At 44.1% G+C, this 13,925-nt stretch overlaps 2 protein-coding genes across 2 annotated transcripts; one reads left to right on the top strand and one right to left on the bottom strand.

Moving 5' to 3' along the window:
• Positions 1-9,428: 9,428 nt before the first annotated feature.
• On the top strand, positions 9,429-10,792 carry LOC125519048. The gene is made up of 2 exons (XM_048683937.1): positions 9,429-9,554; positions 10,340-10,792. The coding sequence occupies exons 1-2, from the start codon at positions 9,429-9,431 to the stop codon at positions 10,790-10,792; spliced, it is 579 nt and encodes a 192-aa protein (XP_048539894.1).
• A 1,423-nt stretch (positions 10,793-12,215) lies between these two features.
• LOC125519049 (proteoglycan 4-like) lies at positions 12,216-13,219 on the bottom strand. Its single transcript, XM_048683938.1, has 2 exons — positions 12,690-13,219; positions 12,216-12,602 (listed from the first exon to the last, which is right to left on the bottom strand). The coding sequence occupies exons 1-2, from the start codon at positions 13,197-13,199 to the stop codon at positions 12,216-12,218; spliced, it is 897 nt and encodes a 298-aa protein (XP_048539895.1). The 5' UTR covers positions 13,200-13,219.
• Positions 13,220-13,925: the final 706 nt, after the last annotated feature.

A 13,925-nucleotide genomic window follows, 5' to 3' on the forward strand; every position in this document is an offset into this window, starting at 1 on the left:
CCGGCTCAGTCTCTCGAAGGTGCTCATATAGGTAGGGTGTGCATGTGTGCGTTCATAAGGGTGGGTATATGCGCAAATATATGAGTGCTTGCCATCTGTACTGTATTAGAAAAATGTTTGAGGGACATGTGGAAACTGCACTGCACGCGAATTACTCATGAGTTTGGTTAGCATCCACACTCTATGCGTGGCCTGGATGCTCCCTGTAGCCGCCTGGTAGTTGTTTGGTTTGCGTCCTGAAAAGGAAAGTGTCTGTCTGGCCTGGTTGTTGGGGAACGTAGCAGAAATTCAAAATTTTCCTACGGGTCACCAAGATCTATCTATGGAGAAACCAGCAACGAGGGGAAGGAGAGTGCATCTACATACCCTTGTAGATCGCTATGCGGAAGCGTTCAAGAGAACGGGGTTGAAGGAGTTGTACTCGTCGTGATCCAAATCACCGGAGATCCTAGTGCCGAACAGACGGCACCTCCGCGTTCAACACACGTACAGCCTGGCGACGTCCCCTACGCCTTGATCCAGCAAGGGGAGAAGGAGAGGTTGGGGAAGACTCCATCCAGCAGCAGCACGACGGCGTGGTGGTGGTGGAGGAGCGTGGCAATCCTGCAGGGCTTCGCCAAGCACCACGGGAGAAGAGGAGGACTTGGGAGAGGGGAAGGGCTGCGCCAAGACTTGGGTGCGGCTGCCCTCCCACCCCCCACATATATATAGGGGCAAGGGAGAGGGGGCCGGCCCCCTCAGATCCAATCTGAGGAGGGGGTGGCGGCCAAGGGGGGTTGCCTTGCCCCCCAAGGCAAGGGGGCGCCCCCCCCCCTTTAGGGTTCCCCCAAACCCTAGGCGCATGGGTCCTAAGGGGGGAGGCGCCCAGACCACTAAGGGGCTGGTCCCTCTCCACATACAGCCCATAGGGCCCTCCGGGGCAGGTGGACCCACTCGGTGGTCCCGGTACAATACCGGTAACCCCCGAATTATTCCGGTGACCGTATGATGACTTCCCATATATAAATCTTTACCTCCGGACCGTTCCGGAACTCCTCGTGACGTCCGGGATCTCATCCGGGACTCCGAACAATATTCGGTAACCACGTATATCTATTCCCTATAACCCTAGCGTCATCGAACCTTAAGTGTGTAGACCCTACGGGTTCGGGAAACATGCAGACATGACCGAGATAACTCTCTGGTCAATAACCAACAGCGGGATCTGGATACCCATGTTGGCTCCCACATTCTCCACGATGATCTCATCGGATGAACCACGATGTCATGGACTTAATCAATCCCGTATACAATTCCCTTTGTCTAGCGGTACGATACTTACCCGAGATTCGATCGTCGGTATCCTGATACCTTGTTCAATCTCGTTACTGGCAAGTCTCTTTTACTCGTCCCGTAACACATCATCCCGTGATCAACTCCTTGATCACATTGTGCACATTATGATGATGTCCTACCGAGTGGGCCCAGAGATACCTCTCCGTCACACGGAGTGACAAATCCCAGTCTCGATTCGTGCCAACCCAACAGACACTTTCGGAGATACCTGTAGTGTACCTTTATAGCCACCCAGTTACGTTGTGACGTTTGGCACACCCAAAGCACTCCTACGGTATCCGGGAGTTGCACAATCTCATGGTCTAAGGAAATGATACTTGACATTAGAAAAGCTTTAGCATATACGAACTACACGATTTGTGCTAGGCTTAGGATTGGGTCTTGTCCATCACATCATTCTCCTAATGATGTGATCCCGTTATCAACGACATCCAATGTCCATGGTCAGGAAACCGTAACCATCTATTGATCAACGAGCTAGTCAACTAGAGGCTTACTAGGGACATGGTGTTGTCTATGTATCCACACATGTATCTGAGTTTCCTATCAATACAATTCTAGCATGGATAATAAACGATTATCATGAACAAGGAAATATAATAATAATCAATTTATTATTGCCTCTAGGGCATATTTCCAACAGAGTCTCCCACTTGCACTAGAGTCAATAATCTAGTTCACATCGTCATGTGATTAACACTCACATGTCACATCGCCATGTGACCAACATCCAAAGAGTTTACTAGTGTCACTAAACTAGTTCACATCATCGTGTGATTAAGACTCAATGAGTTCTGGGTTTGATCATGTATTGCTTGTGAGAGAGGTTTTAGTCAACGGGTCTGCAATATTCAGATCCGTATGTACTTCGCAAATCTCTAGGTCATATTATAAATGTTGCTTCCACGCTCCACTTGGAGCTATTCCAAATGGTTGCTCCACTATATGTATCCGGTTTACTACTCAGAGTCATTCGGATAGGTGTTAAAGCTTGCATCGATGTAACCCTTTACGCCGAACTCTTTATCACCTCCATAATCGAGAAACATGTCCTTATTACTCCAAGGACAATTTTTGACCGCTATCTAGTGATCCACTCCTGGATCACCTTTGTACCCTCTTGCCAGACATGTGGCAAGGCACACATCAGGTGCGGTACTTAGCATGGCATACCGTATAGAGCCTATGACAAAAGCATAGGGGACGACCTTCGTCCTTCCTCTTTCTTCTGCCGTGGTCGAACTTTAAGTCTTAACTTCATACCTTACAACTCAGGCAAGAACTCCTTCTTTGACTGATCCATCTTGAACACCTTCAAGATCATGTCAAGGTATGTGCTCATTTGAAAGTACCATTAAGCGTTTTGATCTATCCTTATAGATCTTGATGCTCAATGTTCAAGTAGCTTAATCCAGGCTTTCCATTGAAAAACACTTTTCAAATAACTCTGCATGCTTTCCAGAAATTCTACATCATTTCCGATCAACAATATGTTAACAACATATACTCATCAGAAATTCTATAGTGCTCCCACTCACTTCTTTGGAAATACAAGTTTCTCATAAACTTTGTATACACCCAAAACTTTGATCATCTCATCAAAGCATACATTCCAACTCCGAGATGCTTACTCCAGTCCTTAGAAGGATTGCTGGAGCTTTGCATACTTATTAGCATCTTTCAGGATTGACAAAACCTTCCGGTTGTATCACATACAACATTTCCTCAAGAAAATCGTCGAGGAAACAATGTTTTGACATCCTATCTGCAAGATTTCATAAATAATGCAGTAATCGCTAATATAATTCCAACAGACTCTTAGCATCGCTACGAGTGAGAAAGTCTCATCATAGTCAACTCCTTGAACTTGTCGGAAAACATCTTAATGACAAGTCGAGCTTTATTGATGGTGATGCTTACCATCATTGTCTGTCTTCCTTTTAAAATCCATCTGTACTCAACAGCCTTACGACCATCGAGCCGTTCTGCCAAAGTATACACTTTGTTTTCATACATGGATCCTCTCTCGGATTTTATGGCCTCGAGCCATTTATCGGAATCCGGGCCCACCATCACTTCTCCATAGCTCGTAGGTTCATTGTTGTCTAGCAACATGACTTCCAAGACAGGATTACGTACCACTCTGAAGTAGTACGCATCCTTGTCATCCCACGAGGTTTGGTAGTGACTTGATCTGAAGTTTCATGATCACTATCATAAGCTTCCACTTCAATTGGTGTAGGTGCCACAGGAACAACTTCCTGTGCCCTGCCACACACTAGTTGAAGAGACGGTTCAACAACCTCATCAAGTCTCCACCATCCTCCCACTCAATTCTTTCGAGAGAAACTTTTCCTCGAGAAAGGACCCGATTCTAGAAACAATCCCTTATTGCTTTCGGATCTGAGATAGGAGGTATACCCAACTGTTTTGGGTGTCCTATGAAGATGCATTTATCCGCTTTGGGTTCGAGCTTATCAGCCTGAAACCTTTTTCACATAAGCGTCGCAGCCCCAAACTTTTAAGAAATGACAGCTTAGGTTTCTCTAAACCATAGTTCATACGGTGTCATCTCATCGGAATTACGTGGTGCCCTATTTAAAGTGAATGCGGTTGTCTCTAATGCGTAACCCATAAACTATCGTGGTAATTCGATAAGAGACATCATGGTATGCATCATATCCAATAGGGTGCAGTTATGATGTTCGGACAAACCATCACACTATGGTGTTCCAGGCTGTATTAGTTGTGAAACAATTTCCACAATGTCTTAATTCTGTGCCAAACTCGTAATTCAGATATTCATCTCTATGATCATATCATAGATATTTTATCCTCTTGTCACAACGATCTTTCAACTTCACCCTGAAATTACTTGAACCTTTCAATAATTCAGACTCGTGATTCATCAAGTAAATATACTCAACATCTACTCAAATCATCTGTGAAGTAAGAACATAACGATATCCACTACATGCCTCAGCACTCATTGGACTGCACACATCAAAATGTATTACTTCCAACAAGTTGCTTTCTAGTTCCATTTTACTGAAAACGAGGCTTTCAGTCATCTTGCCCATGTGGTATGATTTGCATGTCTCAAGTGATTCAAAATCAAGTGAGTCCAAACGGTCCATTTGCATGGAGTTTCTTCATGCATATACACCAATAGACATGGTTCGCATGTCTCAAACTTTTCAAAATGAGTGAGCCCAAAGATCCATCAACATGGAGCTTCTTCATGCGTTTTATACCGATATGACTTACGTGGCAGTGCCACAAGTAGGTGGTACTATCATTACTATCTTTTGGCATGAACATGTGTATCACTACGATCGAGATTCAATAAACCATTCATTTTAGGTGTAAGACCATTGAAGGTATTATTCAAATAAACAGAGTAACCATTATTCTCTTTAATGAATAACCGTATTGCGATAGACATAATCCAATCATGTCTATGCTCAACGCAAACACCAATCTCGATGGTAGAGGGACCGTACGATATTTGATCAACCTCGGAAATACTTCCAACACATATCGTCATCTCACCTTTAGCTAGTCTATGTTTATTCCGTAGCTTTTATTTTGAGTTACTAACACTTAGCAACCGAACCGGTATCTAATACCCTAGTGTTACTAGGAGTACTAGTAAAGTACACATTAACATAATGTATATCCAATATACTTCTATCGACTTTGCCAGCCTTCTCATCTACCAAGTATCTAGGGTAATTCTGCTCCAGTGGCTGTTCCCTTTATTACAGAAGCACTTAGTCTCGGGTTTGGGTTCCTTCACTAGAGCAGCAGCTAATTTGCCATTTCATGAAGCATCCCTTTTTGCCCTTGCCCTTCTTGAAACTAGTGGTTTCACCAACCATCAACAACTGATGCTCCTTCTTGATTTCTACTTTTGTGGTGTCAAACATCGCGAATATCTCAAGGATCATCATATATGTCCCTGATACATTATAGTTCATCACAAAGCTCTAGCAGCTTGGTGGTAATGACTTCGGAGAAACATCAATATCTTATCTGTAAGATCAACTCCCACTCGATTCAAATGATTGTTGTACTCAGACAATCTGAGCACAAGCTCAACAATTGAGCTTTTCTCCTTAGTTTGTAGGCTAAGAAAATCGTCGGAGGTCTCATACTTCCTGACGTGGGCACAAGCCTGAAATCCCAATTTCAGCCCTCGAAACATCTCATATGTTCCGCAACGTTTCGAAAAACGTCTTTGGTGCCTCAACTCTAAACCGTTTAACTAAACTATCACTTAGTTATCTAAACGTGTATGTCCGATGTTCGTAACATCCACAAACGACGTTCGGGGTTCAGCACACTGAGCGGTGCATTAAGGACATAAGCTTTCTACTGTCCGCATAATTGCTACTGTCAACTTTCAACTATATTTTCTCTAGGAACATATCTAAACAGTGGAACTAAAGCGCGAGCTTACGACATAATTTGCAAAGATCTTTTGACTATGTTCAGGATAATTAAGTTCATCTTATGAACTCCCACTCGGATAGACATCCCTCTAGTCATCTAAGTGATTACATGATCCGAGTCAACTAGGCCGTGTCCGATCATCACGTGAGACGGACTAGTCAACATCGGTGAACATCTTCATGTTGATCGTATCTTCTATACGACTCATGTTTGACCTTTCGGTCTTCTGTGTTCCGAGGCCATGTCTGTACATGCTAGGCTCGTCAAGTCAACCTAAGTGTTTGCATGTGTAAATCTGTCTTACACCCGTTGTATGTGAACGTTGGAATCTATCACACCCGATCATCACGTGGTGCTTCAAAACAACAAACTGTCGCAACGGTGCACAGTTAGGGGGAACACTTTCTTGAAATTATTATGAGGGATCATCTTATTTACTACCGTCGTTCTAAGTAAACAAGATGCAAAAACATGATAAACATCACATGCAATCAAATAATAGTGACATGATATGGCCAATATCATAAAGCTCCTTTGATCTCCATCTTGGGGCTCCATGATCATCTTGTCACCGGCATGACACCATGATCTCCATCATCATGATCTCCATCGTCGTGTCTTCTTGAAGTTGTCTCGTCATCTATTACTTCTACTACTATGGCTAACGCTTTAGCAATAAAGTAAAGTAATTACATGACGTTTAAGTTGACACGCAGGTCATAAATAAATAAAGACAACTCCTATGGCTCCTGCCGGTTGTCATACTCATCGACATGCAAGTCGTGATTCCTATTACAAGAACATGATCAATCTCATACATCACATATCATTCATCACATCCTTTGCCCATATCACATCACATAGCATACCCTGCAAAAACAAGTTAGACGTCCTCTAATTACTGTTTGCATGTTTTACGTGGCTGCTATGGGTTTCTAGCAAGAACGTTTCTTACCTACGCAAAAACCACAACATGATATGCCAATTGCTATTTACCCTTCATAAGGACCCTTTTCATCGAATCCGTTCCGACTAAAGTGGGAGAGACAGACACCCGCCAGCCACCTTATGCAACTAGTGCATGTTAGTCGGTGGAACCGGTCTCACATAAGCGTACGTGTAAAGTTGGTCCGGGCCGCTTCATCCCACGATGCCGTCGAAACAAGATTGGACTAGTAATGGTAAGCATATTGAACAAAATCAACGCCCACAACTACTTTGTGTTCTACTCGTGCATAGAATCTACGCAATAGACCTAGCTCATGATGCCACTGTAGGGGAACGTAGCAGAAATTCAAAATTTTCCTACGTGTCACCAAGATCTATCTATGGAGAAACCAGCAACGAGGGGAAGGAGAGTGCATCTACATACCCTTGTAGATCGCTATGCGGAAGCGTTCAAGAGAACGGGGTTGAAGGAGTCGTACTCGTCGTGATCCAAATCACCGGAGATCCTAGTGCCGAATGGACGGCACCTCCGTGTTCAACACACGTACAGCCCGGTGACGTCTCCTACGCCTTGATCCAGCAAGGGGAGAAGGAGAGGTTGGGGAAGACTCCATCCAGCAGCAGCACGATGGCGTGGTGGTGGTGGAGGAGCGTGGCAATCCTGCAGGGCTTCGCCAAGCACCACGGGAGAAGAGGGGGACTTGGGAGAGGGGAAGGGCTGCGCCAAGACTTGGGTGCGGCTGCCCTCCCACCCCCCACATATATATAGGGGCAAGGGAGAGGGGGCCGGCCCCCTCAGATCCAATCTGAGGAGGGGGCGGCGGCCAAGGGGGGTTGCCTTGCCCCCCAAGGCAAGGGGGGCGCCCCCCCCCCTTTAGGGTTCCCCCAAACCCTAGGCGCATGGGCCCTAAGGGGGGAGGCGCCCAGCCCACTAAGGGGCTGGTCCCTCTCCACATACAGCCCATAGGGCCCTCCGGGGCAGGTGGACCCTCCCGGTGGTCCCGGTACAATACCGGTAACCCCCGAATTATTCCGGTGACCGTATGATGACTTCCCATATATAAATCTTTACCTCCGGACCATTTCGGAACTCCTCGTGACGTCCGGGATCTCATCCGGGACTCCGAACAATATTCGGTAACCACGTATATCTATTCCCTATAACCCTAGCGTCATCGAACCTTAAGTGTGTAGACCCTACGGGTTCGGGAAACATGCAGACATGACCGAGATAACTCTCTGGTCAATAACCAACAGCGGGATCTGGATACCCATGTTGGCTCCCACATGCTCCACGATGATCTCATCGGATGAACCACGATGTTATGGACTTAATCAATCCCGTATACAATTCCCTTTGTCTAGCGGTACAATACTTGCCCGAGATTCGATCGTCGGTATCCTGATACCTTATTCAATCTCGTTACTGGCAAGTCTCTTTTACTCGTTCCGTAACACATCATCCCGTGATCAACTCCTTGATCACATTGTGCACATTATGATGATGTCCTACCGAGTGGGCCCAGAGATACCTCTCCGTCACACGGAGTGACAAATCCCAGTCTCGATTCGTGCCAACCCAACAGACACTTTCGGAGATACCTGTAGTGTACCTTTATAGCCACCCAATTACGTTGTGACGTTTGGCACACCCAAAGCACTCCTACGGTATCCGGGAGTTGCACAATCTCATGGTCTAAGGAAATGATACTTGACATTAGAAAAGCTTTAGCATACGAACTACACGATCTTTGTGCTAGGCTTAGGATTGGGTCTTGTCCATCACATCATTCTCCCAATGATGTGATCCCGTTATCAACGACATCCAATGTCCATGGTCAGGAAACCGTAACCATCTATTGATCAATGAGCTAGTCAACTAGAGGCTTACTAGGGACATGGTGTTGTCTATGTATCCACACATGTATCTAAGTTTCCTATCAATACAATTCTAGCATGGATAATAAACGATTATCATGAACAAGGAAATATAATAATAATCAATTTATTATTGCCTCTAGGGCATATTTCCAACACTGGTTGCCTCATCCCTGTGATTAGCCGGGTGAAGATTAAAAAAGTCAAAGGAAATAGAGTGAATTGCAAAAAACATCGACATTGAAGGCTAGGGTTGCAGAAATCACAAGTCTCTGGTTTTGTGCCCAAAAACACTAATTCCGGGGCTAATTTTTTGCAAAAACCACAAGTCGCTTGGATCGCTCGTTTTAAGTGGGATTATGACAGGTGGGACCCGCACTTGTCGACGTGGCATAACTGTTCATCCGTTTGACTCGTTAGACGCCGTGAGATGCCATGCGCGGGACGGCTTGAGCTGGAACCCTTTTGACCGGTCCCTCCCCTCGAGTCGTTACAGGCCCACCCACCACAACCCTCATTCGCTCGCGCTCTCTGCTCCCACTCGTTCGCCGCCGTCGACACGTCCACATCTCCGACCGCCGCCGCCGCCACCGCGTCGCCATGGTTTCCTGGAGTGAGGACTCTGGCAGCAGTGAAGGTTCACATGGCAGGTATTACTAGTACGCCACCTCAGGTTCAGACGACGACATCGTGCAGGTGAGTTGGTAGAAATAGGGTTAGGGTTTGGATTTGGGGATTTTCCTCTTGGGCTAGATCTGAAGTTTTCTTCCCAAATCTCTTGCTTTCCTTTGCACGTGCAGATCCCTGCTACCATGGATGACTCCGAATTCGAGGGCAAAGATTATGTTTTGTGCCATGAACACCGGAAGCGAGCAGAAAGACTTGTTGCTTTCGAGGGCATCCATACTGGCAGGAGGTTCCTTGCCTGTGCTGTGAAGGTATGTGTCAAATTTCTGCTAATTAGTTGTTGTGGTCTAATCATTTCGTCATTGTTTAGTACTCCCTCCGTTTTTATTTAGTCTGCATATTAGCTTTGATCAAAGTCAAGCTTTGTAAACTTTGACTAAGTTTATAAACAAAAATATTAACATATATAATAAAAAATCAATACCACTAGATTCATTATTGAATGTACTTTCACATCATATAGATTTGTTATGGTAAATGTTTATATATTTTTCTATAAACTTAGTGAAACTTTGCAAAGTTTGACTTCGGTCAAACCTAATGTGCAGACTAAATAAAACGGAGGGAGTACCTATTTTGGTATTTAGCAGATCTGGCTTGTTAGTTAGGCTATTTAAATATGTGCCCAATGCTTATTGGCTTAGTGAAGTCATTGTATTTATGTGAGCATCTGTGCAGAGTGTTGTGGCATGTTCATTTGTTTATATGTGAGCATATGACAGTGTGGATAAGTGAGGTCATTTATTAATATGTCAGCATGTGACAGTGTTGATAAGTGAGGTCATTTGTTAATATGTCAGCATGTGACAGTGTGAACAAGTGAGGTTTGTTTATATGTCAAGCATGTGCATGGGGTTGGAAGCAGTTATTAAAAATTGTTATTAAGTACTGCTGCCCTAGTTGCTTTTAGTTAGTAAGCACGCATTATTTAGATTGCCTAATTGTTGGTACTAGTTGGAGTGCCTACTTGTTATTAGTAAATAACTCATCTTGGCATGTAGCTCATATCTTGTTGTTTAACACTGTAATTTAACAGGATGGTAAAAACTGTGGACTAGTTGAATGGGTTGATCCATCTTGGCCAGCTACAATGGAGAATGCACTGTCCAAATTGTGGGATATGTATGAAGAGTCCAAGAGAAACAGGACTGAGGACAACCTGATGAACTCATTTGCTGTTCACAATCTGACACAAGAGAAGATCAAGCTGCAGGCCAGTTATGACAAGTTGGTTGGAGATGTTCAAGCCATTTTGGATGAGAATGAGAGGAGGGCCCAGATGGAAAGGAAGCCTGATGAGAGCAAGCTCCAGGAGAAGTATGACATGGTTAAGAACCTGACAGTATCTCAAGCCAGTGTCATTAGGAACATGAAGTTGAAGCTTGTTGAAGAGAAGACTAAGTTGCAGGCCCATATTGATGAGATTGAGAAGGTTATGGAGCAGACCAAGGACAAGCTGAATGGGATCAAGGCAATCTTAGATGAATGAGCCACATTGGGCAGTAATGGTCATGGGGTTTATGGTCATGTATGGATATCCTTATTAGTTATGTAATGGTCCTGTATGGATCTCCCAATTATGCTACTTATTAGTCATGTATGGATCTCCAAATTACGCTACCTATTAGTTATGTAATGTTCATGTATGGATCTCCCAGTTATGCTACATATTAGTTATGTAATGGTCATGTATGGATCCCCCAATTATGATACTAATTAGTTCTGTATTGCTTATGTATGGATCTCCCAATATGCTGAATGTGATGAATTTTGATGTTGATTTGTATATCTGAAATAGCCCTATACTCACTTAGGTGGTTTTGTTGACGTCGTGGCACCCTAGACTCATTTAGGTGGTTTTTCGACGTCGAGGCACCCTAGAATCATTTAGGTGGTTTTTTCGACGTCGAAGCACCCTACAATCATTTAGGTGGGTTTTTTGACGTCGAGGCACCCTAGACTCATTTAGGTGGTTTTTTCGACATTGAGGCACCCTAGAATCATTTAGGTGGTTTTTTCAACGTCGAGGCACCCTAGACTCATTTAGGTGGTTTTTTCGACGTCGAGGCACCCTAGAATCATTTAGGTGGTTTTTTCGACGTCGAGGCACCCTAGACTCATTTAGGTGGTTTTTCGACGTCGAGGCACCCCAGACTCATTTAGGTTGGGGTTTTCGACGTCGAGGCACCCTAGAATCATTTAGGTGGTTTTTTCGACGTCGTGGCACCCTAGACTCATTTAGGTGGTTTTTTCGACGTCGAGGCACCCTAGAATCGTTTAGGTGGTTTTTTCGACGTCGACGCACCCTAGACTCATTTAGGTGGTTTTTCGACGTCGAGGCACCCTAGACTCATTTAGGTGGTTTTTCGACGTCGAGGCACCCTAGAATCATTTAGGTGGTTTTTTCAACGTCGTGGCACCCTAGACTCATTTAGGTGGTTTTTTCGACGTCGAGGCACCCTAGAATCATTTTGGTGGTTCTTTTGACATCGAGGCACCCTAGAATCATTTAGGTGGTTTTTTCGACGTCGAGGCATCCTAGACTCATTTATGCATCAATTTCAACAACCATCAACCATCAAGTTCAACAAGCATCAACATCATGCATTCAAGTTCAACAACCATCAAAAGGCATCAACTATTACTCATTTAGGTGCAACTACCATCAACATCCAGCATGAAGTTCAACAACCATCAAAAGGCAACAAGTTCAACATATGGTTCAAAGCAGCCAACAAAGGCATCTAGTTCAACATCTGGTTCAAACCTGCCAACAAAGGCATCTAGTTCAACAGCCAACAAAGGCATCTACTTGAATAGCCAACAAAGGCATCTAGTTTAACAGCCAACAAAGGCATCAAATTCAGCAACCAACATGGGCATCAAATTCAAGCAGCCAACAAAGGCAACATCTAGTTACCAGAAGCATAAAGGTACTCTTTCATCTTGTAGGAAACTGTCCTCTTCCTTCCAGTCTGTCTTGGAGCATGAAATGTTCCCCTATGGCCTATAGCAGATGTAGAAGATGCACCAGCTGGGGTAGTTTTCTTCCTGGGAGACCTCCTTGGAGGATCAGTAGGTGCTGGGGTAGCATTCTTCCTGGGAGACCTCCTGGGAGGAGCAGTAGGTGCACTAGCAACAGGTGCAGCTTTCTTCCTGGGAGGAGCACTAGGTGTAGTTGCAGCAGGTGCAACTTTCTTCCTGGGAGGAGCAGTCCCAACATCTGCTGTACATGGAGATGGCCTCTTCCTTGTTGGTGCAGCAGCTGTAGATGAAGCAGAAGCATGTGACCTGTTTGGCTGCATTTAAAAAACAGAAACAATCATGAACTATGAATTACAATTGAGACATAACTACAAAAACAGAAACAAATATGCTTAGCTAACCTGATGATGGTTTTGTCTCATAGCAAGAGCTGGTTTCAAGGGCTTGGAGCACACAGTGTATTTGTGCCCTACAAGTTTGCAGTTGCTACAAGTAATGGATGCCATCCTAGATGTATCTCTTGGTGCTGGCTTCTCAAATTGGTTTTTCCTCCTCTTTGTTTGTTGCTTCCCAACTTTGTCTCTGAAAACTGGAGGCTCTATGTCCTGAGTTCTTGTCCTTGGCCACAGATTTGGACCAGGGACAGGAAATATGATATGGCCATATGCTTTTTGGTACGTTTCCTTCTTGAATAAATCATCAACAAAGTCTTCAGGTTGCAATTTAGCTTTCACAATTGCAGAGACTGCATGGTTGCAAGGCATAGCAGTCATATCCCACTTCCTACATCCACATGTTCTGTGCAGCAAGTTCACTGAGTAGGTGTTATCTCCACTACTAACTTGGTAAATGTTAGGACCAGCCATCAAAGATTGGCACCATCTTGAGTTGTACTTTGCCTCCTCTAACATCTCTGCATATGTTGGGCAAATCTCCAATTTGTTGTCTCTGTCTTAGTTCTATTGGTGTTAAATTTAACCATCAATTTAGTCCTAATTCCTTCCAGCATGGTCTTTATTGGCTTCCCTCTAACATCTAGGATCATTTTGTTAAACACCTCACTGATGTTGTTCACAACTAGGTCAGTCTTGCAGGTAAAATCCATTGCATGTCTAGCTCATGTATGAACTGGTACTTTATTAAGCCATGCCCAAGTTGCCTTACACTCTCTTTTCAAATCATTCATTGCAGCTAGGTGTTCATTCTTAGTATAAGAGTAACTAGCTGCATCCATGTGTTTCTTTAATTCATCACCTCTAAAACCAGCAGTTTGGAAATTCTGATAAATGTGTCTAAGGCAGAATCTTTGTGGACAATTGGGGAAAACATGGTTTACTGCATTTAAAAGGCCCTGTTGACACAATATGAACTAGAGCTAAATATTGGTCCATTTGAATTGCTCACAAAGCAATGTGCATATGAAAAATTAATAGTAAATAGAAATATGAGAAGAGAAGTTTACCTTCTGCCTATCAGAAATGATAGTATAATACCCAAACTTTCCACTTTCTCCACCAAGTGCATCTTTCAGTTGTGTTAAGAACCAGGTCCAGCTGTTTGTGTCCTCTTTGTCAACAACTCCAAATGCTATAGGGTATATGTTGTTGCTTCCATCCCTTCCTGTTGTAGCAAGGATC

The sequence above is a fragment of the Triticum urartu genome, chromosome 7 (assembly GCF_003073215.2).
Source record: "Triticum urartu cultivar G1812 chromosome 7, Tu2.1, whole genome shotgun sequence".
In the NCBI taxonomy this organism is placed as follows: Eukaryota; Viridiplantae; Streptophyta; class Magnoliopsida; order Poales; family Poaceae; genus Triticum; species Triticum urartu.